We start from the raw sequence: 27,619 nt of genomic DNA, 5'->3' as shown, positions 1-27,619 counted from the left end.
TTTCCACCAGAAATTCTATACCCGTCTGCATTTCTTCTGGCCATGCACAAGGGGGTCTGTTTCCACCATCATAACACTGTATATTTTAATTTTTTTTAATGAAAGATAAAAATCTATGTTAAAACATGCTCTTCTGATTTATTACTAAATTGATTACTTTTTCATGGCCTTATTGTTCACTTGTATTTTTCTTCTTTTGTGGATTGTCCCTTTTACAACCTTGACCCATTTTTAACATTAAAGTGTCCATCTTTTCTTTCTACATCTACACAAAAAATTTTAATTTTATTAACCTGTGTCATACATCTTGCAATTCATTTGCCCCTTTTAGTCCTTTGTCTTTTAGTGTTTCTTATGGTTTTTTAAAAAAGATTTTATTTACTTATTTGACAGACAGAGACTACAAGTAGGTAGAGAGACATGCAGAGAGAGAGGGGGAAGCAGGCTCCCTGCTGAGCAGAGAGCCAAATGCGGGGCTCGATCCCATGACCCTGAGATCATCACCTGAGCCCAAGGCAGAGGCATAACCCACTGAGCCACTCAGGCTCATAACCCCGTTATGGGTTTTTGTGTATGAATGTTTCAAACTTTACATAGTCCATCCATCCCTTCCTTTTTCATGGTTCTTGCCCTTGAAGCTATGCTCATTACCCAGAATTAATGAGATGGGAGAGAAAATTAATGTTTCAAAAAGAACAGAAAGCCACTGTCCATTTGCTCCATGGTAGCATAGGAAAAATGATCAGAAAAGTGGGAAGAAGTGGTGGAGGGAACTGCCTTTAAAAGCTGAGGCAAGGGGGCACCTGGGTGGCTCAGTGGGTTAAAGCCTCTGCCTTCGGCTCGGGTCACGATCCCGGTGTCCTGGGATCGAGCCCCGCGTCGGGCTCTCTGCTCCGCGGGGAGCCTGCTTCTTCCTCTCTCTCTGCCTGCCTCTCTGACTAGTTGTGATTTCTCTCTGTCAAATAAATAAAAAATATTAAAAAAAAAAAAAAGCTGAGGCAGGGCACCTGGGTGGCTCAGTGGTTTCAGCCGCTGCCTTCGGCTCAGGTCGTGATCTCAGGGTCCTGGGATCGAGCCCCGCATCAGGCTCTCTGCTCGGTGGGGGAGCCTGCTTCCCTCTCACTCTCTCTGCCTGCCTCTCTGCCTACTTGTGATCTCTCTCTGTCAAATAAATAAATAAAATCTTAAAAAAAAAAAAAAGCTGAGGCAAGTTACGCAATGGTTACCACCACGTGGTCCATACCAGACCTGTCTGAAGTTGGACCGCTAGCAGTGGGTGGGCCACTTACAAGTCGAAAGCTAGATGCTAATAGTTTCTCAGACCCTGCATATACTTATTTTTAAAAATAATTTTGTAACTGTCCCTCAGAACAATATATTACTTAAAATATAACCCATGAGAAATTCTACTAGTTACCAAGCATGTTTAGACACAGCCTCAAAAAAAACACATACTGGCAACAGGCTTCTGGGGGAGAGGATGATATACGGCCTTGAAGCCGAGCAGCTGGGGATGGCCGGCCCGCTCAGGGTGGACCGCCGCCTGCTTCATTTTTCTCTTATCTCCCCTCCCCTCTGAGAGCACTGGTGGCTAATTAGATAAGTCCTTTGAATCTGCTTGCTCAACTATAAACTTTATACTGCTTGACCAGACATATTTTGCTTTCCTTCTTGTTTATCTACAAGGCATATGATTAATGTGTAGCCTTTTTCCACTCTTCTGATTACTGTCTGTCTCTAATAAAAACGGGACTGAGGAGTGGTTCGGAGCAACAGTCTTTTCTACTGTCGTCCCCTGCTCCCTTTCTCTTGCAGCTGACTTGTTTGTGCTTCATTCTTCTCTCGTGTGCCATCAGGAAGTGGCAAGTGGCGCCCGAACAGGGACCAGAAATGAAACAGGAGAAGAAGCCCCAATGTGAGTTTTTGCATGGCCATGACTTTTTCCCAATGGTGAGTTGTGGGTACTTATTGCAGGGTATGGGTAAACTACAGAGCACAAACGATTACCACCCTTACGTATGCTTACTGAGACAGCTCCTAAAGGCAGAAGGAGCAAAAGTCAGTGAGAGTCAACTTGTGGAGCTTTTAAAAGTAATTAAAGAACATTGTTCCTGGTTCCCTATGTTAGGGACTTTAGATTTACAGACATGGGAAAAAGTAGGTCATAACTTAAAACTTTTGCATGCTAAAGAAAAACCAATTCTGGGCACCTAGGTGGCTCAGTGGGTTAAGCCTCTGCCTTCAGCTCAGGTCATGATCTCAGGGTCCTGGGATTGAGCCCCGCATTGGGCTCTCTGCTCAGCAGGGAGCCTGCTTCTCCGTCTCTCTCTCTGCCTGCCTCTCTGCCTACTTGGGATCTCTCTCTCTGTCAAATAAATGAATAAAATCTTAAAAAAAAAAAGAAGAAGAAAAAAAAGAAAAACCAATTCCAATTACTATATGGTCTACTTGGACCCTCATTCGCTCCATTTTGGAGACTTTATAAACCCTGATTCTGAGAGCGATAATGAATGTTCAAGAGAAACTAAAAAAGAGGAACCTGAACATGCCATCCAGGAGGAAAAAGAAATTACTAAGGCCATCCTAAAGGAATATATAAAGGAGGAATCTCCTCCTCCTCCTCCTCCAATAACAGAACAAAAGGTGCAAATGGCACTGCTGCCATCGGCCCCACCGTCCTATGAGAACGCACCGTTTAATGTAAAAAAATAAAAAATCCAGGAACAACCCCATGCCCCTATTCCGCAGGAAGAAGTTACAAAAGATGAGACCTTCCACCTTCAACAACCTTATAAAAATTTAAGGGTCAAAAATTATTATAAAAAAAACGTTGCTATGGTCTTACCTCAAAAATCCTATCTAGGACCGGTCTCTCAGCACAAAAATCAAAATTAATGACAGTTATTACATCGTTTCAATATGTTTCTTCTGCATTCAATCTGTCATCTGATTCTTTATAAACAGTGTATGTTTTACAGCACATTGGAACGACTACTGTTTCTACACCTGATGTAATATGATGGCACTCATTAAGGTAGCCGTAAGTCTTCCTGGATGTTATGCACAGATCGATAACTTTACTTATTGGGCTTATATACCCAATCCTCCCCTGCTCCATCCAGTAGAGTGGGGAAAAAATATAATAACAATTTATTTAAATGCCTCAAAATGAGTACCTGGAATTTTGGATCCTAGATTGCCACTATTGCCCCTAGAGGAGGGCACAAGCATTAATCTTACCTTAGGATATCAAAATAGACCAATTTGTATTGGCAATCATTCCAGTTGGCTTATCCCTGATGGTCAAAGACGGTTGGTGGACTTTCCTACTAATAATTATCTGACTAAATTTCAGTTACATTTATTCTCCACTAAAGGATTCCTTGATTGGGGTCCTAGATGTAGCACAGCAGCACCCCTATTCCCGAATACAAACTGACACAAATGTGATCTAATAAGAAATTCGCCCTTTATGGGAAGATTGTCAAGCTTCTCACCCCAGTATCATTATTAATGATTCCTATGGGATTGTATGGGACTGGTCCCCTAAGGGGATGGCAGTCACCAATTGCACTGGGAGACCCTGCTCCTCTCATCAAAATTTTAAATGGCAAGTTTTGGGTGATCTCATTTTACCACAAACCTTAACCTCAGAGATGAGCCTCTGACCTGGCATGCGCAAGTACTTTCGGAGCCATCCCCTTTTGTTAATATCATAAAAGACAAAAAAATTTATAAAAGGTCACATAAGAGTTTGGAACAGCTCTTACATTTACCTGTCTAATAACTATACATTCTCCCTTTTCTTGTTAAAAAAAGAATGGGTAAGAGCATGTGTTAGAGAGCCCTATGTTTTTGTTATTGGAAAATGACTTTTGATCCTAACAATAGAAAAATAAACTGTCCCAGATGTAAAATGTTCACATGTGTAAATAAAAATGTTTATACAGATAATTCTATCATTCTAATAGCTAGAAGAAGAATAGGCCTCTGGTTACCAGTGAAATACCACCGTGTTTGGGAAAGCTCTCCAGATAGATATACTTTTAACAGTTTTAAAGGACTGGGTCCATAGAACAAAAAGATTTCTTGGTTTGCTTATAACAGCTATTCTAGGAATGATCGCCATTACTGCTACAGCTACCACTGCAAAAATAGCCTTGCATCAAACTATACAAACCACACAATTTGTACAAAAGTGGCACAAAAATGCAAGCAAAGCTTGGAATCAACAAATGATCATAGATCAAAAATTAAATAAAAGTATATCTGATTTAGAAGCAGCCATGATATATATAGGAGATGATCTACAAAATATAAAGCTTAGGCCTCACATTTTATGTGACTGAATGTTTCTTCCTTCTGTGTTACTCCCCATGCCTATAATAAATCAGAAATATCATGGAGCAAAATTCGCTATCATATTACCAATCATTATGGAGATAAACTTACTTTAGATATTAAACAACTTCAAAATACTATTCAAGGCATTACTCACTCATCATTACAATCAGTTCCAGAAATAAGTTTTGCACAAAAAATTAAAAATATTCTGTCTAATTTAAACCCTTTTACTTAAATGAAACAAACTGGTCTTGGTGTTACAGGTAAAATGATTGTTCTTTTTATTGCTATAATCTTTTTATACTTAGTCCTCAGATGCACCCGAAAATCCCTCCAACAACTGATGAATCAAAAAGTTACAAAATCAACTTTCCTACTTCTGCACAAACACAAAGGGGAAAATGTAGCTGTCCCTCAGAACAGTGTATTACTTAAAATATAACCCATGAGAAATTCTACTAGTTACCAAGCATGTTTAGACACAGCCTCAAGAAAAACACACACTGGCAACAGCCTTCTGGGGGAGAGGACGATATACGGCCTTGAAGCCGAGCAGCTGGGAATGGCCGGCCCGCTCAGGGTGGCCTCATTCTTTTGTTTGTGCCTCATTCTTCTCCCGTGTGCTGTCAGGAAGTGGCATATTTAATTTATTTATTTGACAGAGAGAGAGAGAGTACAAGCAGCCTGAGCGGCAGGCAGAGGGAGAGGGGGAAGCAGGCTCCCTACTGAGCAAGGAGCCCAATGTGGGACTGGATCCCAGGACCCTGGGATCATGACCTGAACTGAAGGCAGACACCTAACAGATTGAGCACCCAGGCGCCCCAACCCTGCTGCATACACTTTGAAAACACATGCATGTCTAGAGGCTCCTTTATTTTAAAAAAAATAAATAAATAACTTTTCATTACAAAAATAATGTGTTGGTTACCAGGATTTCTGAGTTCACAGAAGATGATAAAGTAAAAAGTGCAAATTTCGAATCAGCCTCCTTGACATCTAAGTTTTGAGAGAGAAGCACTGTTAAAAGTTCAGCATGAACACTTCCAGACTTTTTTCCATGTATACACTAATTATATAAGGTGATGTGATACAGTATAATTGTCACTTTTGGGTCTTCTTTATTCTATTTGAACCGTTACACCGTATTTCATAATATGAATCTACCATCATTTTAGTTGTTTGCAATTTTCTGTTTCAAAAAAATGCTATGACAGACATCCTTGAGCAGAATTTTTGCACATTTATTTAAATATCTGTGTAGGATAGATTTCTCAAATTAAAATTACTGTGTAAAAAGAAAAATATATATATATATGTGTGTGTGTGTATTTTTGAAGTCTGGCAGAAATTGCCAAATTCCATCCCCCGTGAGGTATGGCTTTATAGTTCCTTCAATATTGTATGAAGGCGCATGTTTCTTTCTATAATCTGGTCAATAATGTAAACTATTATCTTTTCTAATTTTGCCAGTCTGGTGGTGTTAATGGTATTTCACGGCAATATTAGATGTCCTGTCATAAGTTTATTGACATTTCTTCTATTAAACATTTCTTCTACAAACTGTTCATTTGTATCTTTGTCCATTTAAAAAACTGAGTTTTCTTTTTTCTTACTAATAGGTATAATTTATGTTCTTGGATATTAACAATTTTTCATATATATTGCAAATATTTTCCATCATGTCTTTTCCCTTTGTCCATTTCTTTGCCTATAAATAAATGCCCCATTTTTATGTGATCAATTGTGTCCAGCGCAAAACTGGACATTTACTTTGGAAATCTGTCATTGCGTGTCCCTTTTTGCCGTGGCTGGCTCCTTCGGTGCATTTTTTTTTTTCTGAGTGCATCCAATACCTCACTTTATTTCTCTCCCTGAATCACAGATTTCTTCCCTCTTCCCCTCTGAGTCCTCTGTCACTTCCCCTTTTCTCTTTATCTCTTCCTTTCCTTAACCATCGGTAGTATTAACCATCGTAAATGCTCTGAACGATTCGTTCTGGTAGTTGGATAGTATTCCCCAGCTCTATTTTTGTTTGCTTGGGAACAAGTTCTCATTTACCTAACTGAATTTCAGCAGAGTTGTAACATGTGTGCTGAATATAAGATCTGGGGATTTCAAGCATTTACAGCTGAGAGTCCATTTATGTGTCCTTTTAATCACAAAGAATTTTAGAATGTAAAAAAACAACTGTTTTAGAATGTAAAAAAACAACATAAAAAGCGTCTTGTTGGAGGCAGCATAGGGGAATGGATAGAAGCAGTCTGAATGGTTAAATTTGGCTCCTTGTTAACCGAAGGGGATCTTGAGTGATTTACTTAGCCTCTAGGTTCCTTTTCTCTTTGATGGGGTAACAAAACCCACCCAACTGTTGTGAGGATTAAAATGAGATAAGAAGACACCCACGCATGATAAACACACCTGCTTTGGTAAAGGAGCCCATCAGCAGGTTGGTTTGCTGAGTGTGTGTGTGTGAGTGTGTGTGTGTGTCTGCGTGTTTTATGCTAACTGTAAAAGAAGTAAAAAAGAGGCACGTGGTTCAGCTCTCAGAGGGTGGATTCCACTGGTCTCACTTCAGTTCCTTTTGCAGGAAGATCTTAGAGGCATAAGAAGGAAACTAACCCTGAAGATGAGACTTGCCTATCAAGTCTTAGCAGGCTCCCTTCTGATTTCCATCGTTTCTACCAAAGGTAAGTTGGTGTGGGTCTCCAATGGAGTGAGCATGCTAAAGTGAGCCTGAGAGTTAGAGGTCGTGGCCCCACTTTCTCTGGCCGTGCGTTTCAAGATCTCAGGAACTGTCTTGCTTTTTATAGGTGCAGACCCTGAACACAAGGTTGTCTGGGGTACCCTGGGTCATGACTTCGAACTGAACATTTCTAATTTTCAAATGAATGACAACATAGATGATATACGATGGGAAAAAGGAAAAACCAAGGTTGCACGACTCAAAGGGGGCAAGCTTAAAGAGGCATTTGAAAGATGTAATGTATCAACAAACGGAGCTCTGAGAATTCAACAGCTAAAGACAGAGGACCATGATACCTACAAGGTGACTATCTATGATACAAATGGAAAGAATGTCTTGGACGAAACCTTTCGATTGATAATTCAAGGTAAGTCTTTGTTCGCCAAATTTCTCCATCTCAGTCTGGGTGCCCTTTAGCAAGTTGGGGAATAGCATGTATGGAATGGTTCCAGCCTGACTTTGGCCTTGGGGGAGCCCTAAAAGAGATCTAATGCATCTCTCCCACCTCAGTGAAGGCTCCGTCCGTGGAAGAGATGGAGTCTCCACGTGGGGAAATTCGCGGCTGTGGAACCACAGTTCTCTTCGCCTAAAATGCTCTCCTCACTGGTTACGGGGATGTGATCTGCGTGTAGAACCTCCTTTACGGTGGCATCAATCAGGAGGAGAGGAACATGTGAGCAGAAGGGAAAAGTGGTCACTTCGGGAGGATGAGGAAGGAGCAAGGTGGGTGTGGGGCAGACTAACTGGAGAACAGGAGGTCTTCCATCCACAGAGACGTTTCAAACCAGCGTGTCCTGGAAGAATCATTATATGGCAGGAAGGGGCTGGAAGTAATGAATTTAAAGATGAACAGTCCTTGGTTCAGATCTGCTCACCATCAGGGTGATCAAGAGAGGAAGATGACTTTTGCTCTTGCTGTAGAAAACACACCAGGTGTGGCCATACGTATGGGATGCCCTGGGAGAGCTGGCGTGCCTGGGTCCTGAAGACAAGCCCAGGGAGCTGCTGCAGCCACTGTCCGAGGGAAGTGGGTGGGGGGCTGGGGGCGCTGCTTGGGGATTCCAAAACCACCTGATGGTGGTCTGTTCGAGTCAACAGAGACTAGGAAAAGTTACCGGGGCCAAGGGCCCAGCCTAGACCAATCAAATTAGAATTTCCCGGCATGGGTCCTGGGCATCAGTAGGTGCTCAGGCTCCCCAGATGACCCTAATGGGCAGCCAGAGCTGAGGGCCCCCGGAGTCGATAAGGGGTGCCTGCAACATGAGGAAGTAAGAGTATGCCCAGGACACTGGGCAGAGAAAGGATGGGCAAATGGTTTGGGTGCAGGAGGCTAGGAAGAGAAAGTGAAATGGAAATTACATTGAAGTTCAAAGTCTAGGAACACTTGGCCGGGGGTGAGAAGAAGTGAGAAGGGGAAGAAGCACCTGGAGACAGGAACGCCCGCATGAGCACAAACCAGAGATTCAGTAGGCAAAAAAAACAGTATTACCAGGGCTTCTTCCCCTTCCCAGGATCACCCTCCAGCGCTGCTCTCAGCACATGGGCCTGGCAGCAGCCTCCGCTCCAGCGATCCCTGACGTGCCTGTTCCAGGGGCAAATGACAACTCTCGGTACCCTAGTTCCCTACAACCTTGAATGGAGAGCACATTCCGGAAATGGGGCAGGACTGAGAATGGAGCTGGAAGAGGGCTGCTTACAGGCTCTGGGAACCCAGATCTCATGACTCCTGTCCATATGGGCTCCAGTGTTCCCTTCTAGAACATGAGCCTCACGTTTGTGTCTTGTCTAGTAAGGCAGTGATAAGGGCTTGCCAGCTTGATGTCAAGTGCTTTGCTCCACAATCTTACTTAAGGTTCCTGACAATCCCCAGAGCTAGTTGTTATTTTCCTCTTATTATCTACAGGGACACAGAAGTGACTTCTCCCAAGTCTCACAGCTTGACAGGAGCAGAGTCAGGGTACAAATCCAGGGTTTGTCTTAACAAGGGTGGTGACATTTTTTTCCCCTGAACAGCTTTAGTGAGATAGAATTCACATACCAGAAGTTCACCCGCTTAAAGTGTACAATTCAACGGCTTCTGGTATATTCACAGAGTTGTGCAACTGGCACACAATTGACTAGAACATTTTCATTACCCCCAGAATAAACCCCACATTCCTTGGCCCAAAGACAGAGATCTTTCTGGACACAACAGCTGCCTGCCGAGTGTGTGTCTGTGTGTGTGTGTGTCCCAATGTCACACAGCATCTTAATTCAGTGTGTGGTCTGGTCCCCATGACTTGCCACATGTCTGCTCTGAGTCTGCTCCTTGTAATAATTACTCCATGGGATATCAATGAGACAGCTAAGCAAAGATCCCAGCACCTGGGACCCAGTACCCATTGTGCAGTGCCGATGCCCTCCCCCACCCCTGTTTCTTCATGCTTCTCGTAGCTTTGTTCTCTGTACCCGTATCTCCTTAATGAGGGCGCTGCTGCTGCTGGCTGAAGAGGCACTGGAAACCCTCTTAAGAGCATGTGTCAGGGGAAGAATGAATAAATCCTAACAACTTAGAACTAAGGAGTTCTCACTGATGTGATGTGCCCTCACTTGATCCAGCCATGCCCCTTCCGGGAAGCCACCTTACAGAGAGAGCTTGTCCAAAGACTTGGCTTCAAGAGCCTGCTCATCGTCGTGTGGCTTATATTAGTGAAATGCTGGAAAAGATTGCAGGGTCCCCAGTGGTTATAGACTTATTCATTAAATTAAGAATACATCATTTAAAAAGATGGTAGAGGTGAATATTTATCAATGCTCATAAAGGAAAGAATTTCATAATAGATCATCAGTAAGGAGGAAGTACGCAGACTACAAAATCATGATCCAGTTTTAGTTTTTAAAACATTACTTATAGGGGTATTATATATAGAAATCACCTTGTAAGTATATACATAAAAATATTAAGAATTATTGGCTCTGGTAGTAGAATTGCATGTGATATTTTTTTAAAGATTTTTTTATTTGAGAGAGAGAGCACATGAGTAGGGGGAGGGGCAGAGGGAGAAGCAGACTCCTTGATGAGCAGGGAGCCCGATGTGGGGTTTGATCCCAGAATCCTGAGATCATGACCTGAGCCAAAGGCAGACGCTTAACCGGCTGAGCCACCCAGGTGCCCTTGCATGTGATTTTTAATCTTGAAACATTTTGCTGCATCTGATCAATCTTTACAATGATTGGATGTCTCCGTTATAAATAGAAAAAAGTTTCTTTCCATTTTGAAGAGGCAAGTAAACATCTTGATTTGACCCCTAGACTCTATACTGACTGCCTTGTAGACTCTCCATCTTCTTCGTTTTGGATCACTCAGAATCTTGGGATGGGAAGAAAAATGAATTTCTACATGCAGATATACTAGGGCAGAAATGAAATCTGATGGGAAAGTTCATGGAGAAGATACGTTGTCCGGAAGGCAGGGAGGAAGAGAGTCATTGAAAAAGAAGCCATCTGACTGCATAATGAATGGAGAGAAACTGAGAGAAAGGTGGCAAGCCCGGGGAAAGTAAGGGTTATATGGAGGACAGAAGAGAACAAAAAGGAGGAGGTCCCGCTAGCTAAGAAGTGGTGGAGTTAGGATTTGGACAGGCCCCATCTGAAGCCAAGGGCTTTGTCTTTCATGCCACAGCCTTGGCGTATTATGGTGTCAGAAAAAGAGAGACAGGGAGTTTTGGATTATGAACAAAACAGTGGCCACCGATAATGTCGGTGATTTGTCCAGGGCTCTAATGATTTGTCCAGGGCTCTGTCACATGTTGTCCCTGTTAGAACAGGCGGGGCATGTCTTCCTTATTATCCATCTCTTACAGATAAGGTCCAAGGTCAGCTGAGGCACAGTAAGGGGAAGAGCAGCTTTGGGTGGGGAAAGGGGCTAGTGCCCACTCATTCCAGCCCGGCCCTCTGCTCCCAAGACCTGATGGATGAGTGGGGGTGGGGTTCGTTTGGGACCAAGGTCCCAGACCACACATGGAACGATGCCCCCAGGCTAGGGTTCCTATGCTGCTTTGAAGCACTGCCGGCGCCTTGGGCTTGTGGTGATCAGGACATGTTAACCACGGTACCCATGCTACTGAACTTGGACTTGGAGGAGAGAGCTCCTCCCCAGTCTGTCCTTTATTAGTGGATGCCCTTAGTCCACCATTTAACCCCAGGTCTTGGGTATGGCCTCTGTAAATGGCAAGAAAACATCATCCTCTTCTGCCTGTTAGGATTAAACGATATCATGTAAGTGAAAACATTTTAAGGTATAAAATAGCACATAAACACTTGCGAGATATATATATATATATATATATATATATATATATTTTTTTTTTTACTCATGTACTGTAGCTATGAACTTCACCAAAAAAAAAAAAAAATGTGTGCTGAATGTGCTGTATGAAAAAAAGAAAATAAAAAGGATTTTCAAAAATAGCTAGTGGTCTTGGAAACTGTTCCCTGGTCCCAAACTAACACCATTCCCCACCTCTATTAATAAGTATGTCTACTAAAATCGGAAAATTAGCTAATATGAATTGGATCTTTTTTTTTTCCCCAGAGGAGGTTTCAGAACCTGTGATGTCCTGGACTTGTACCAACAAGAGCCTGACCTGTGAGATAAGAAGCGGCACTGACCCGGAATTAATGCTGTATCTAGATAATAGACCAATAGATAATGCTGTGGCCAAAACTATTTCTCGCAAGATTGCCATGAACAGGTGGACGACCAAACGGAGTATGTTATTCAACTGCACGGCCAAGAACAAAGTCAGTGAGCAGAGCAGAACGGTGACCATCAATTGTTCAGGTGCGTGGCAAGCACTGGTCAGAAATCCTGAGCTCAGTTCGCAAACACCATCTACCAGGTCCAGGGCAGAGACTCACTTTAGTGCCTGGGTCTCCAGGCTGGGAGGCAGCCTGGGTTCAGGGTGAGAACTGAGAACACACTTCCTTCTAGAAACCTCTAAGGGAAGACTTGGAGGAGACAGAAGGTGGTCTTCTATGGTTACCCATCATGGGCTCCACGGAGCATCATGTCACCTTGGAGAATTACAAAGATCCTTTTCTGGGAGAAAGAATTGCCCAGCTGAAGAGCTAGAAGGAGCTGTAGAGGTTATCTCATGCAAACCCCCATTTCCCAGAGAGGTCAACTGATTTGCCCGAGGTCCCTCAGGTAATCAATGACCAGGATTGTGACTCCCAGGGTAACAATGGAAAAGGGAGCAAAAAAGATTGCTTTCTGGAGGGGTGATGAGCAGTACCTCCTATCAGGAGCCAGAGTAGAAATCCAGAAGTGAGGGTCATGGAGAGAGGATGAGCTCAAGGCCAGGGAGGATGGTAGACACGGTGAGGCAATGTTCCTCTTGCCATAGAGCTGACAGCCCCATGTCAGGAAGTCTTGAAACCCAGGAGTGTAAGCTCATCCCCCAGAGTCCTGCTTGACATGAGTCCCGGAAGTAATGTTTGAGAGGCAGCCTGTCGTTGGGGGAGCTCTGGGAACCAGAAGCCTGGACTTCTAGTTCACATCTGTCCAAATTCAGTGGGATTACCTTGTCTGAGTTCCTTCCCCTCTCTGGGTTTCAGCCTCCTGGTCCACAAAGAGAACGAACCCCATGATCCCTCAGTTTCCACGTCTGGCACTCTGTCTGCTTAACCCTTCTGAAGGGAGACTGAACACAGAAAAGTAGTTCCTCAGCCAGAGGCCCTGAGGTTCTACAGGGACTATGGCTGCTGAGTTACCTCAGGAGACAGCCCTGGAGCTGGTATGGAGTCAGACGTCAGGCTTCCTTGTATAGGCCTTGAAGGAGTTATCTGCCACGGCACAACAAATTATCTTTGTTGGTGGCTTAAAACACCAGAGACTCTCTTGCAGTTTCTGTGAGTCATGAGTCTGGGAGAGTCTTCCCCAGGCAGTTGTGGCCCTTACATGTGGCAGCAGTCAGGAGGCTGGCCGGAACCACAGTCAGGTGGGCTGGGTCCAGGCTCTGCGGGGGGGGGGGGGGGGGGGGGGGGAAGACCCACATCAGGGCTCGCTCTCAGGGACTGTTGGGCCGCCTCACACAATAAGGCTACTCACTGTCCTCAGGGCAGGTTAAGAGAGAGCCTGAGGGAGTGCCCAAGGCAAACGCCAAGGTCCATCCATAACTTAGTCTCAGGGGTACTATCCCATTGCTTCTGCCATATTCTGTTCTTCAGGAGCGACTCAGTAAGGCCAGCCCATGTGCATAGGAGGGTTTGCACAAAGATGGGAATACCAGGGGGCCGGGGGCTTTTGGGGGACATTTTAGAGGCTGATCATTGCACGCTTAGAGGGGCATCACTTCACCTCCCATGTCAGTCCACCAGCCATGACTCCATAACCCCCCCCATCATGAAGGTGCAGTGAGCAAAGCTGCCCTTCCTTGACTTCATGGCCTCTTTTCTCCCTTCAGGGAAGGACATACTTCTACTAAAAGTTATTCATTGTTTATCTGAAATTCAAATGTAACTGCATTTCCTGTGGTTTATTTGGCAACCCATTTCTTCATGTTTATTCTAACCAGATCTCACCAGTACAGAGATCTCTGTGCATCGGGGATGGTGCGGGGGGGGTGGGGGGTGGGGGAGGGGCACGTGCTTTTGAAGACCCTCAAAGGGATCATCTTCACGGTCCAAATCAGGGAGAGGCAAGGAAAAGACCACCCGTTTGACTCAGAAAAGGCGAGCATATCCTTGAAACCAAGGCACTGAGGGAGGAGCAGGAATGGACACAGAAAGGCCACCTTACTTGGACTCATGGGCACATCATCTCCATGAAGGCATGCAGGAAGTCGTAGGCTTGGATTTAGAGATGGTGAGGATGTGGTTTTGAATGATGGAGCCCCAGCTTCCTCTGAGACCAGCTGGAATGTTCCCTGCCGAGAGCACCCCACGTGCCGTGGAGGGCCCTACTGGACACACCTGTGAATGGACAGTGTGAGCCGTGCCTCCACTTCCATGAGTGCCGCAGACAGAAGTGTGCGAAGTGTGTGAGGACTCAGAGGAGCTGAGCAGAGGCTGCATGGCTCAGCCTGTGCTCTCTGACCTATTCCCACCAGGTCAGACCCTGGGAAGGTCAGCCTGAGAGAGACTCCTGCAGCCCCTGGCTCTAGCCTGTGGAGGCTTCAAGGACCCCCGTGCTTTCTTGGTCCCATGCAATGTTCCAATGGAAGCACCTCTGTCCACAGAGCAGGGGAAGTTGTGTGACTGGCAGGCCGAGAGTGGGGCAGAGAGGAAATAAAGTGAGGAACGAAAGTGAGAATTAACAGACTGTTGCTGTCGGAAAATCTGTTTGGTTTGGTTTTTGGGCCTCTGGCTTACTCCCAGGGCTCATTCCGGGATTTGCGTGTATCAGGATCTTCCGAGGGATGTTTGGCTGGAAGAGGGTTTCCTTGTGATGCTGGCTGAGCTCCACTTTGTCCGCCAGATGCACGAGTCCCCTGACACCCGGCCCCAGCTGCGGCCTCTCTAACTGCGCTTGACTCACTAAGGGCAGACGGCCCAGTCCCTCTCCTGGGGACACAGCTCCCAGAAACGCTGGTGCACAGAGCTCTACTAAGAGCCAGAACTCGCCTCTGTGTGTTGTTTTACAGTTTACAAAGCACTTTCACATCCATTATCTGATTGACCTCCAACAGCCACCTTGTGATGCAAGTTTCCTGGTCTCCTTTGTATGCCGAATGGAACAGGTTCAGAGAGGTGGAGTAGCTTGCCAAAGATCACACAGCTCCTGCCTAGAAGAGGCAATGGCTTCAAACCCATTTCTCTGAACACTGAGTGGTTATCCTCATTGAGGTGCGGCAACTGAAGGTCTGCAAAGTCACCCTAGATTGTCTTTCAACTCCTCAGAGTGAAACTTCTGTGACATGCTCCTTGAGAGGGGGGCAGAGGGTGATGGGCAATGCCTAGCACATGAAGAATTTGACATTTCTAGTACAGAGCAGCAGCCCCCCCACCCCAGGAGCCATCTGGGGGGCTTATCCCAGACTCCGTGCCCTTTCAGAGATCAACACAACGGAAAGCCTTCTTGAGTTTGGCTTTTCTGAGGTGGAAAGCCCCAGGAGGCTCTTTTATCTCCTTCATGTGGGAGGTGGGAGTCCTTGGCCAGCGCCATGAAACAGCCCCTCCGCCCAGGGCCCCTCACCTCTGTCCATTTCTGTCCCTCTTGCAGAGAAAGGTCTGGACATCTATCTCATCATTGGCATCTGTGGAGGAGGCTTCATCTTCTTAGTCTTTGTGATACTACTCATTTTCTACATCAACAAGAGGAAAAAACAGAATGGTAGGAGACATGGTAAGGTCCCCCGCTTCTGTCCCATAGCAGGCCCCGGGCAAAATCCCCGTGGAAAGAACTCATGGGGATGACACTGCGAGTCTAGAAGGAAAATGATGGAGATGGGGAGTTTCAGAATGTCAAGGGTTATAACCGGCGGTTACAGGTTTTTCCATTCTCTGGTTAGCTTGATCTTTGAAAAACAAATTCTTCGTGGTGACAGTGGGAGAGCGTTGAGAAGCCGGATCCTGCTTGGCCCCTTGGAATCCACCACCAAGTCTGGCTCAGTTGAAGCCCTATGTGGACGTATTTTGAATGAACCACACATCTCTACGTGGGTAGAATGTTTGGCTTCAAAACATGAGCGAACATCTCTTCCTCCCTTTACGTGGGAGGCGGAGGGGGGCAAGGTGTGTTCAGAACCACGCTCCTAGGAACACAGGCAAAATTTCTGGGGCCCACAGGACACATGTGGTCTAAAACCGGGGAGTTATACCCCCTTTTTCAATTTGGTGCTCAGAGGGGATGTGCTGGTGCTGGGACTGTTTCTTCCTCAAATCAGGCCTGTCCTGATCAACCCAGCAAGAATGAAAACGTCATGCTCATAAGTAGGGAGCTGGGTCCTGGAGCACAGGCCACCCAAGACAGTGAGTTCAGAGAATGGCAGAGCAGGTGTCCCTGTAGACTCTGGGGGTGCCAGGACCCCATGCTGCAGGTGGACCCCGCAGGGTACATCCAGCCACAGCAGGACAGGCAGCCAGGCAAGCAGGCCCCTCGAATTCTGTGCAATCTGACATTCCCAGCAGGACTGGGTCCTCTCACTCTGGGTCTCTCCCTAGAGAAGGCCCAGGATGCCCACGCCAGTGGCCTGCAGCACCACCCAAACAAGGACCTGGGCTGAACCTGCCCAGGCAGGGGTGGTCTTAGGCCCTCTTTGGACTTGGCTTCCTTACTTCAGACTTCTCGCCTTGGGTCCCCTTCGGGTCACTGCCCCCGGCATGGTGCCATGTTTCCACTGCCATCTTTCCAGTACTCTCTGTCCGCATGGAGCAGAATTTCTTGTAAGTCCTGTGGACACCCATGGCTCCCTTGCCTCTGTGCCCTGTTCAGGCTATTTTCTGTCCAAGTCCCCTTGCAAAAGCCCTTGCTCCATTGCCTGAGGGTCAATGATCACATAGTCCTCCAAGCCGGTGACAAGGCAGTCCCAGCTTTCAACACTATAATTAGCTCACATTGACAAAGCAATCACTTGGGCCAGGGACTAACCTCTGTCATATAATGCTTTGCCTTCATTATTGTATCCAACTTCCCAAGTCATCTTCTGAGATAGATAATATTCATACAGATGAGAAAATTTAAGCTCGGTGTGGTTAAGTGATTTCCCCCAGATCCTGTAGCCAGTGGGCTGAGTCAGGACTAGGGTGAGACAAACAAGGTGTTCCGTGCCATTGAAGGAGACCGTCACCCTCAGCCCCCACTCTGCCCTTGCTCACCCCTGGAAGTGAGGGCCCTTCCATTATGTGCCCTGGCTCCCTTACTTGCTTCACCCTAGCCTGGACCCTGGGTGCAGAACCAGGAGGTGAGATGAGGGAGGAAACTAGGCCTGGATTAATTCCCGGGAGCAGATGTTTGGGCAGTGGCTGCTGTGACCAGGGTGGGCACACTGGGAGCTTCCCCCGTCCTGCTCTGCCAGGAAGGCTGCTGAGAGCCACAGCTCACCTGTCTGTGCAATGCAGCCTGGGGGCTCTGCCGCTTCACTGCACTCGACTCCTCCCCCCAGAACTCATGGGACTCTGTCTGCACCTCTCTGGTGACTCTGGGCTCTTACCAGAGACTGACATTATGGTTCGCAGTCCTGGTTCCGGTCCCTTGATTTTAGGCTTCCTGAGGGCAAGTATCTTGTCCGGTCACTGTCTTGTATCCGAACCATTGCTGTTACTTAGCAATGGCTCCTAAATCTAGAAGGTGGGCAATAAATGCGTGAAGGACAAATGTACAAAACAGGGGATGGACAGACTCCTAAGCAAATGGGGAACCCGAGCTCACCTTAGAGGCAATGAGGGAGGCTTCTCCAAAACCACATGGCGGGGAACTGGACTCGGTCGGGGTCAGAGTCCTCTCCACAGCTTCCCCGCCCGCCCTCAGCTTCCTCAGGGCATCAGAGATGGTGTAGAGGATGCGTTTTTCTCTTTCTGTGCCCTTTACCTTTTGTGCTTAGAGCACTCTGGCCCTCCTGTGTCACAGCCACATTGCTGGACTCTGAGTCTTCATGTGGAAACTGCCTAAGGCCTGGATTTCCAGCCCTCAGAGGAGGCTGTGCCCCTGACGTCCTCACGTCAGGGCAATGTTCTGAGGGGACCAGGGCTCCTAAGCTGAACACGCCCATGTCAACGTGAGGGATACTTCACGGGCCCTGGGAGAACATTCTCTTCCTAAGTCCCTCGGGAGCCTCACAAGGATGGCTTTGGACAGAGGGACTGGGACACCGTCCTTGGAGCCCAGCGGAGGCTGGAGGGCCAGAGGGGCTCCTCAGGCCTAGAGAAGCTGAGCCTCCTCATGCATTCCCTGGGTAGTTTTTTGTTTTTTTTTTTTAAGATTTTATTTATTTATTTGACAGAGATCACAAGTAGGCAGAGAGGCAGGCGGTGGGGGCGGGGAGGAGCACGCTCCCCGCCAAGCAGAGAGCCTGATGTGGGGCTCGATCCCAGGACCCTGAGATCATGACCTGAGCCGAAGGCAGGGCTTTAACCCACTGAGCCACCCAGGCACCCCCACCCTCCGCCGTGTAATTTTAAAACATCAAAGGAACAACCACATTATTGGGAGTTGTGGGCCCGTCTTTGCGGACTGCTGTCACACATCACGGAAAATCCCAGAGGGGTGATAGGCTAAGAAATTCTTGTCCTCCCAAGCCCATGAGGATGGGGCTTGCTTATGAATTTCTGAGAAACTAGCAAGTTTCTGAGGGCTAAAGGGCCCGTTGCCTATATTCCAGCCCCTCACCAGAATGAGGGCTGTCTTAGAGCAAGAACCAGATGAAAGGCAGAGCTCAGGGAAACCCACCTGAAAGCAGTTACTAACGTCCCCTCTGATTCTGGAGCTCCTATCCTAAGACCTCTAACCCCAAGGTGCTCTCAGGGCGTGGTCTCTAGGGTAACCCAGAGGCTGGGCTCTGAGATCTGAGTGCCCTCTCCATGCGCGGGACAGCCAGGCACAAAGGCCTCTAGCTGCCTCTTTGCCTCTGGTTCCCTGAGTTCCTGAAAGCCTGGGGCTCTCACTTTACCCTGCCAGTAGGCGCTTCTGTCTCCCCTGCAGGACCTGGAAATTGTATAGGGTTAGAGTGGCTTCTGCTTCCTCACTGCTTCCCCCCACACAGTTAGCATGACATCTCGTAGGTATTATTATATACCTATTTAATATACCTACATTATATTATTATATATTATATTATAAAATATATTATACAATATATTATAAAATATATATTATATATTATATTACATATAATATATATTAATAATATATTATAATATTATAATTATATTATAATATAATATATTATATTATTATATTATAAGTATTATTATATACCCACATTATATTATTATATATAATAATATTATATATTAATATATTAATAATATAATATACAATAATAGTATATTTATATTATATTATATTAATTATATATATAATTATAATAAACTCATAATATAAGTATATTATATTATAATATAATAATGTGTTATATATAATATATAATATATTATATTATATTATTATATACAAGGTCACTATTAAATCGTGACCTTGACCCTGTCTCACCAATAGAACTCTCAGAGGTTTTATTGTTGCAGATGAAGAGCTGGAGGTAAGAACATGCAGAGTAACCTCCAAGGAAAGACGCCAGAAGCCCCGCCAGGTCCCAGGAGCAGCTCCTCAAAACCCAGCCATGTGCCAGCCTCCTCCACCACCTAGTCATCGGCCCCAGGCCCCGTGTCCTCGGCCCCCGCCTCCGAGCCACCGTGTCCACCACCACCCGCAGAAGAAGGCTCCTCCTGCGTCAGCCACACAAGTTCATCAGCAGAAAGGTCCTCCCCTCCCCAGGCCTCGAGTTCAACCAAAACCTCCCCATGGGGCCACTGAAAACTCGTAATTCTGTCACCTGGCATGGTGTTCCCTTCCTTGAATTCAAAGAGATAGGAGTTGTTCTTTCCCATGAAAGCACGGTGGAGTTTCCCCGCCGCGCAGGATCCACACCCGCGCTTGCATCAAGTGCATTCTGCCAGTTAGGATTACTGCCCGCTGGGCTTGTGGGCCATGGCTGGGCCCTCGTCTCCCAGCTCCTCCATGTGCATGGACACCTGGAGCCTCTGGCCTCCTCCCGGATCCTCATCACACCAGGAAGGGCTGGCAATTCAAGGGCTAGCATCGGGATGACAGGCCACCGAGCACAAAGTTCTAGACCTCTCCTCGCCTCCCCTTGGGCTCATGCACAGACAGGAGATGTCTTGCCGCCCCTGTGGCTCACTGCAAGCGGCCGACGTGCCTGAGAGAAACTGCTGGGTTTCTTCTGTGCCTGATGAACACTCGTCCACCATCTTAAGGAGAGAAGTGAAATAAAAGCTTTGATTTGACCCAGTGTCTGTTCATTGTAGAAAGAAACACAGCAGCAAGCTGCTGGGTGAGAAAGAGGCTGGGTGGTGTGACAGCAGGATCAAGTTTGGTCACCCCGGTTCACCTGGACCACCAACTTGTCCCATCATGCCACCAGAAAATGTTCCCCAGGTCTCGGCTGCAAAGCTGGCCCAACAAGCTATTGGTAGATTTGTCTAATGCATTGAAACCTCTACATGCAAACTGCAACCAAGAGGCACCAGCAAATGTAATCGTTTGGGTCTTACTTCCTTGACGGTTCAGACATAGTCACAGTGGTCTGTAGAATCGTCCTTGGTAAGAAGGGAATCATGACTCCCGCAGGTGCTGTGAGGCTATCAAACATCAGCAAAGGGCAGGCTAAGAGTCACCTCTGGAGCATCAAGTCCCCAGGGTCTTACATGGCCACGAGGCAAAGATCATCCCCCATCCCCAGCCAGAAGCCGTGCTAGCTGTACGGGGGGAAGTGGAAAGAAAAACAAAACAGTTTTCAGTTAAGGTCTTAAAACAATAGGCAGTGAGCAGGCACCTGCTTTGAAATGTTTGGTGCCATGTTTGTGGTCCTGTCTGCCCTCCTTCTCCTGGCTTCTTAGACTTGCTAAACCTTGTCAAGATCTGGCAGGAAGCTCTGAGGTCTAAACCGCAAAGCCTATGTGTACTCAGGACTTCCTGTGAGAGCTCGCTCAGGGAGGAACCGGGCCTGCCTCTGAGCCTCAGTGTCTCCTGTGTCGGTACCTGGAGTTAATCTCAAGGGTGAGGATGCATGAGTGCCCACGGCCTCCTGAAATTCACACATGAAATCCAGCCAAAGAGCGGTCATCCCAGGACCCACCGGGTGGGAAAGGGAAAGGTCTTAGCACTGCCCTCTTCTCCTTCCTCACGACAATCCTGAAAGAGTCCATCAGCCCTCCTGCCAGCATGGTTCGTTCCCATTCCCTTCGTGAAGCCTTCTCTGGGCTTCATGAAACCTTTCCAGGGCAGGCCCTGCCTTTCTTCTGAAATCCGGGGGTGCAATTACATAGGGCCAAGGTCATATATGGCCTGTAACTGCTCCACAGTCTATCATTCAGTCGTTCAACATTCACTGAACATCTATGTACCCAGACTCTCTCCTAGGGAGTAGGAACACTGAGGGGTAAAACTGTGTCTTTGCCTAGACTCAGCTCACAGTCTGCTTAAAGAGCGGTGGACCGATAACCAGACAAATGTAACACAGCCTGGGAAGTGGAGGTCAGAGACAAGTATGGTAGCCCAGAGGAAGGATTTTGAATCTACACTGAATGGGGGGACTGGGACAACGTAGAAGTCTTCCTGGAGGAGGTGGCATTTGAATCGAGTCATACTAAATCAGCAGCATTGGTGAAGCTGATGGGCAGAATCACCCGTGCAGAGGGAACAGCCTGGGCAAGCTCATGTCAGCTCCCTGTGTACACACGTATGTGATTCCTTTTTCAACCACTGGGTTTCATTAGCTTGAATATAGCCTTAAAACTAAGGGGCATCAGTTTTTTGCAATACCGCAAGAGAGAAAAAACACTCTTCGCTGCATTATAACAAATGCTAAGATAGAGTTTTTAGGCGTGACACCATTTCTGAGATGTTAAAATAAAAAAATAAATTAAAAAAAAAAAAAAGCTTTTTTAGAATCGGTAAAAGCTTCCTGAAGACAATGACCGTTTCTCAGTGTGGGGTACTAAATATGTCACTAGTGACCAGACTGAATGGGGGAGGACAGCCCTGTCAAAAGAAGGGCAGTGGACATATGTGGCGTCCACAGATGTAAGCCACATTCCCTGCCCTTCTAGAATCTCCGCTTTGAGGTGGAAAACATGGGCTTCGCTCAAGATTTGTGCTGCAGTCTCCCCACGTGTCCGGTGTTGAGTGACCTCCCGCTGACCCTGTCTGGAGCATAGACTTTCTGAGAAATGATCGGGTCAGCTGCGTAAGAACAGACTGTGGATAAAAAAAATTTAAAAACAAATATGGCCCCTGGGTGGGTCAGTCAGAGGAGTGTGAGACCCCTGACCTTGGGGTCATGAGTTCGAGCTGCATGTTGTATGTAGAGATTACTTAAATAAATAAAAATGTAAAAAAAAGAGAGAGAGAGAGAGAGAGAGATTGAGACTGGGGAGCTTGTAAAAGAAATACTAATGATTCAGTAAGTTGGGTTGGGGCCCAAGCCCTTGGGTTTTTAATGGCCTTTCTAGGTAATTCCGACAGGAGTTCAAATTGGAGAAACACAGGATCCTCAAATTATTACTCATCAGTGGCTGGCCAAGCTTGAGGACTTACAGATAATACAGCATTGAAAGAAAAACAGCAACAGCCCAGTATTTAACTTATTTAAGCCTCTGAGGGGAATTCCCGATACAGGAAAGTCCACCAAATTGGAAAAAATATCCAGGTAATTCGAGGGACGGGAGCAACCAAGAGCGTCATATGAAGATAGGAAAGTTTGATCATTTTTATATGCTGCTCCCCCATACCCCACCCCTGCCATCCTCCCTGAAGAGCAGTCTAACCCTAGCTGCTGGGCCAGACAGTGGACTCAGTCCCCCGCCTGCAGCCGCCTACATGGGCCCCCTGGGGGTCGCCATGCTTGCCAGCGTGGTCATGTGTCCCGCTCTTCAGGGCTGTGGCCCACACGGTTCCCCTGGATCCTCGCCTCTCTGCCTGTCCACAGTCTTCTATCAGGATTCAGATCCCAGGTCATTAGAGAGGCCTTTCCAGATCCTGAACTCTGCTGTGAGCTTGTGAAACCGTTTCACCCCTGTGACTTGCTCTGTGGTTCTCCAGCTCAGAGTGGGAGAAGGCCCAAGGGTACCAGAGCCGGAGTAATTTACTCAGCCTCACTGACCACTGGTTTCCTCATCTGTCAAATGGAGAGAATGGTTCACTGGGTCAGAGCGCAGAGTCACTGGAAATAATGTATGTAAATGTAATTGGTGTGTCCTGCTGAGCAGAAAACATCTCAAAACTGGACTTTCCACCTGGCTTGCGGCCTGAATAAGAATACCCCAGATAGCAGGGGCATCTGGGTGGCTCAGTGGGTTAAGGCCTCTCGGGTCCTGTGATCGAGCCCCGCATTGGGCTCTCTGCTCGGCTGGCAGCCTGCTTCCTCCTCTCTCTCTGCCTGCCTCTCTGCCTACTTGTGATCTTTCTCTCTCTCTCTCTCTGTCAAATAAATAGATTAAAAAAAAAAAAAAAAACCCAGATAGGGATGGCTGGCTGTCTCTGTCAGTTAAGTGTCTGCCTTCGGCTCAGGTCATGATCCCAGGGTCCTGGGATCAAGTCCCACATCAGGCTCCCTGCTCAGCAAGGAGCCTGCTTCTCCCTCCACCAGCTGTTCCCTCTGCTTGTGCTCTTTTCTCTGACAAATAAATAAATAAAATCTTAAAAAAAAAAAAAAAAAAGAATACCCTGGATAGGGGTGCCTGGGTGGCTCAGTCATTAAGTGTCTGCCTTCGGCTTGGGTCCTAATCCCGGGGTTCTGGGATCGAGTGCCACATCAGGCTCTCTGCTCGGCAGGAAGCCTACTTTTCCCTCTGCCACTCCCCCTGCTTTTTATTCTCTCTCTCACTGTGCCTCTCTGTCAAATAAATAAATAAAATCTTTTAAAAAAAGAAAAAAAAAAAGAATAACCCAGATAGCAGGTATAAATGGCCCAGTTATTGGAAAGGGACAGAGTAGATTATAAATTAATAAATAAGCACACAGTAAGGCAACTTGTGCTGTGAGTTTGCTTCACCTGAGTTGGTTTCCTGATGTTGGACCCCATGGGACAACTGGATAAAATCTGGTACCAGATGTATTAAAAGCTAAAGATCAGTGTGATCAGCGAGACCATCCCACAAAGTCTAGACAGAGCCACCAGCCCGGCTGTCACCTCCTTGGCCCTAGAAGCAGGGCTACCCTGATGACCTACATAGACTCCGTAAGATAGCGTGGCGGCCATTCACAGCGACTCAAAGCAGGGGAGAGGGAGGTGGAGGAAATTCTGGTCTTTCTGATAGCCTACCTGTCCACGTCAGATCTACCCACTAGTCAGAGCCAACATGGGGAGGTGGTTATGGCAAATGTTTGTGTTGGGCAATCGGCCTTCATGGATTCAAACAGTCAACCCATCCTGGAGGTCCGAAAGGACCCAGTAGAAGAGCCCAGCCATCGGCACGGGGCAGGGGATTTTCTAGTTAAGGGTAACAGCTTCACTCAGGCATCAGCCTTTACTGCCTTCTGAAACCCAACCAAAGTGACATTACGCTTCTTAAAAATTGAAGACATAAACCATAAAAGCAGGGGCACCTGGCTGGCTCAGTCAGCAGAGCATGCAACTCATGATCCCGGGGTCCTGAATTTGAGCCCCACATTGGGCATAGAGCTTATTTTAAAAAAAAATAAAAAATTTGAAAAAAGACGTAATCACAAAAAAAGAACAGAGGGAAAAAAAAATTCATTGGCATCATCTGGGTAGTCGGAAAAAGCCGAGGGAAGGGCAGCGGATGACTAAGAAGACTTCAAAAGTTACAACAATCTCAAGGCAGCAATGGGGAAAGCCATGGTGCAAACCGATTTACTGCATTAAATATACAAAAGGCATAGGAGTTGGTGGCACAAGGTATCTCCAGAAGTAGGAATGATGCATGAGGCTAAAACTGAAAGGCTGGTTAGAGATTTACATAAGAAGCAGTTGGATCTCAGATTCCATCCCCTACACCATGCAGATCAGTTACTGCCCAGCAGGGGCCTGCAGGGTTATTCTCTGGATTGGGGGATGCCAGGAAGAGTTCAGTGAAGGGGACTATATTAAAAACAGGGGGATTAAATAAAAGTTTTCCACTGAACGTTGGAATTGAGCTCCTATCCCACCCAGCTTACGGAAACTCGGCAGAATATTTATGTATTTTTCAAGCAGGATATTAGAAAAGACCTATCAGCTCAAAAAAAAAAAAAAAAATCTCATCAAAAAGATCTTACTAAAAAAGACCCGAACAACACTAACATCCAGGGTTTCCCAATGAAACCAGCCAACTAGATGACCCTGGAGTAAAGTCTGCAGTCACTAAGCCCCTCTACCCACACAGAATTGTCTTTACAGTTCTTCTCTTAAATATGAGCAGACAGACAAGAACCCCATGGAAATGAAGAAAGCCTCTAATATGAAAGACAAAGGTTCAAAAAAAAATCAGAAGTGAGGGAGGAAAACTTAAAAAGCACGCTACCTTTAATATGCTCAAAGAGATGAGAAAATACTGCATCCCTAAAAAAAGAACAGAGTGTTATGAAAAAAGAATATTCAGAGAGTGTTCTTGGAAAATACAAATACAGTAGCAGAAATGAAAAATCCAACAAAGGTGCGGGAAGATAATGCCGAAGAATCTTCTCAGACGATAGAGCAAAAGGACAAAGAAGGAAAAAGTGGTAAGAAAAAGATTATTAAATTGGAGAACAGTTCTACTAGGTCCAAAATCTAAGTAATGGGCATCCAGAAAGAGAAGAGTGGAAGCAGAGGGGGTTTACTGTCCATGAAATAATTCTAGAACATTTCTGGAATGGAAGGATATAAGTTTCCATTTGAAAAGGGCTCACTAAGGACCTAGCACCATGAAAGAAAATGAACCTACAATAAGATATATCACTGTAAGACTCCAGAACATCAAGACCAAAAAACGGGAGGTAGGGAAGGAAAGGGGGAGGGAGGGAGGGATGGAGAGAGTGAGGGAGCAGCGAGGGAGGAAGGAAGGAAGGAAACACTGACTGGTACAGAGAAAGGGACCAGGGAAGATTTATTCAAGAAGATGAAATTAATAAAACATCTGATACATTTAAGCATACTGAGAAAAGATTTTCATTTCTGAGGGAGAGTTTGAGAATAAATTAGGGATAAGTACAGAGCACACTACTCAACAAACAAAAGATAATAATTAACCATAGGAAAAATAATAACTTGCACAGAAAAGCAAATCACTGCATCCCATAGCACTTGGCAGTCCATATCACTTACATGACCACTAATAATATAAACACTGAATGTTGATCTATCCCAAATTATAATGTTGCTTTACTGGTAAGATTAGGGGAGGAGAGTCTATACATAATGCCTAAAATGGAAAAAAAAAAAAAAGTCAAGAAACAACTATATAATCATATTTAGAGACAGGGAAGTAAATACCAAAAGAATCAGTTTTATTTTTTTTAATATTTTATTTATTTATTTGACAAAGAGAGAGAGATCACAAGCAGGCAGAGAAGCAGGCCGAGAGAGAGGGGGAAGCAGGCTCCCCGCTGAGCAGAGAAACCAACATGGGGCTCGATCCCAGGACCCTGAGACCACGACCCGAGCTGAAGGCAGACGATTAACCCACTAAGCCACCCAAGCGCCCCAAAAGAATCAGTTTTAAAATGGTTCTCTCGGGGCGCCTGGGTGGCTCAGTGGGTTAAAGCCGCTGCCTTCGGCTCAGGTCATGATCTCAGGGTCCTGGGATCGAGTCCCACATCGGGTTCTCTGCTCAGCGGGGAGCCTGCTTCCCTCTCTCTCTCTCTGCCTGTCTCTCTGCCTGCTTGCGATCTCTCTCTCTGTGTGTGTATAAATAAGTAAAATCATAAAATAAAATGGTTTTCTCTGGAGAGTGGGCACTGCAGGGGTGGGGATCAGGAAGCTACTATTAATGTTCATTTTCTTTTTGGTAATACGTTTTTTGGGACTACTTGACGTGAAACTATTAAACATATTAAATCTTGATCTAAATTAAAATGAAATATACCCAAAGAAGAAGGAAGTGTGAAGGCAGATGCTTTTTTAAGCATAGAAAGATGACAGGATAGATAAATTGGAACCCAAGAGGACCTCAGGCTGGAAAAGTTAGACCCCATCAGAAAAGAAACACAGTTGTGTGGGAATTTTAGTCAAGAAGCATCACAGGATTCCCAAAGTCAGTCCCAGAATCCCACATTTTGAAACAGTGTAGTGGGAAAAGCAAGATGCTATAAGAGTATAAAAGGTGTGTGAGCTCTGGCCGGCATGGGGCATGGTTTCCCAGATGAGCCAAATAAGGCTGGTGAAGTTTGTCTCCATTCCCTCTCTTTGATTTTTCTCTTGTGCTTCTTGTTGTGATTTCATACTTTAAAATGCCCTCCTCAAAACTCACTGTTGATATTAGTCAGCTTGGGGGTGTTCTAACAAGCCTGGGTGACCTAAATACCCAAAATGTATTTTCTCACAGTTCTGAAGGCTGTCCAAGATCAAGGCGCCGGCGAGGCTGATTCCTGGTGAGGGCCCTCTTCCCGGCTCTCAGATGGCCCCCTCTTCCCTGTGAGCCGGGTCTCCTCTTCTCCTTGTTAGAACACCAGTCCTATTGGGTAAGGGCCACAGCCTTCTAACTTCATTTAACTTAAAATGCCTTCTTTAAAGGACCTATGTCTGAATGCAGTCAATTTGGGGATGAGGGCTTCCACGTGTGGATTTTGGAGGACAAAACAGTCCATAACAGTGCTGAAGTGCTATCTAGAATTTCTAAAGACAAGAAGGCTCTGATGTGTCTTACGGAGAAAATGTATGTTTTAGATAATTTTCA

The 27,619-nt window shown here is 46.0% G+C and overlaps 1 protein-coding gene across 2 annotated transcripts; it reads left to right on the top strand.

Annotated features, from left to right (window-relative positions):
* The first annotated feature begins 1,783 nt into the window (after positions 1–1,783).
* CD2 (CD2 molecule) lies at positions 1,784–20,023 on the top strand. 2 transcript variants are annotated; one of them, XM_046003859.1, is made up of 6 exons: positions 1,784–1,950; positions 6,932–7,031; positions 7,155–7,454; positions 11,661–11,909; positions 15,291–15,401; positions 19,250–20,023. In XM_046003859.1, exons 1-6 carry the CDS (start codon positions 1,891–1,893, stop codon positions 19,546–19,548), a joined length of 1,119 nt encoding a protein of 372 aa, XP_045859815.1. In that variant the 5' UTR covers positions 1,784–1,890; the 3' UTR covers positions 19,549–20,023. The 2 variants fall into 2 exon arrangements, with proteins under 2 accessions (XP_045859815.1, XP_045859806.1); XM_046003850.1 differs by having other exon boundaries at positions 1,800–1,950; positions 15,291–15,413.
* The last annotated feature ends 7,596 nt before the right edge of the window (positions 20,024–27,619 follow it).

Source organism: Meles meles, chromosome 1, assembly GCF_922984935.1.
Source record: "Meles meles chromosome 1, mMelMel3.1 paternal haplotype, whole genome shotgun sequence".
Lineage (NCBI taxonomy): Eukaryota > Metazoa > Chordata > Mammalia > Carnivora > Mustelidae > Meles > Meles meles.
Note: the sequence above shows the minus strand (reverse complement) of the source record. Positions and strands in the feature narration are given on the sequence as shown.

Coding starts and splice junctions, on each gene's coding strand:
- CD2 (XM_046003850.1), top strand. CDS start 1,891: ATGAAACAGGAGAAGAAGCCCCAATGTGAGTTTTTGCATGGCCATGAC. Junction 7,032..7,154: donor TTCCATCGTTTCTACCAAAG/GTAAGTTGGTGT, acceptor TGCTTTTTATAG/GTGCAGACCCTGAACACAAG. Junction 11,910..15,290: donor GGTGACCATCAATTGTTCAG/GTGCGTGGCAAG, acceptor TCCCTCTTGCAG/AGAAAGGTCTGGACATCTAT.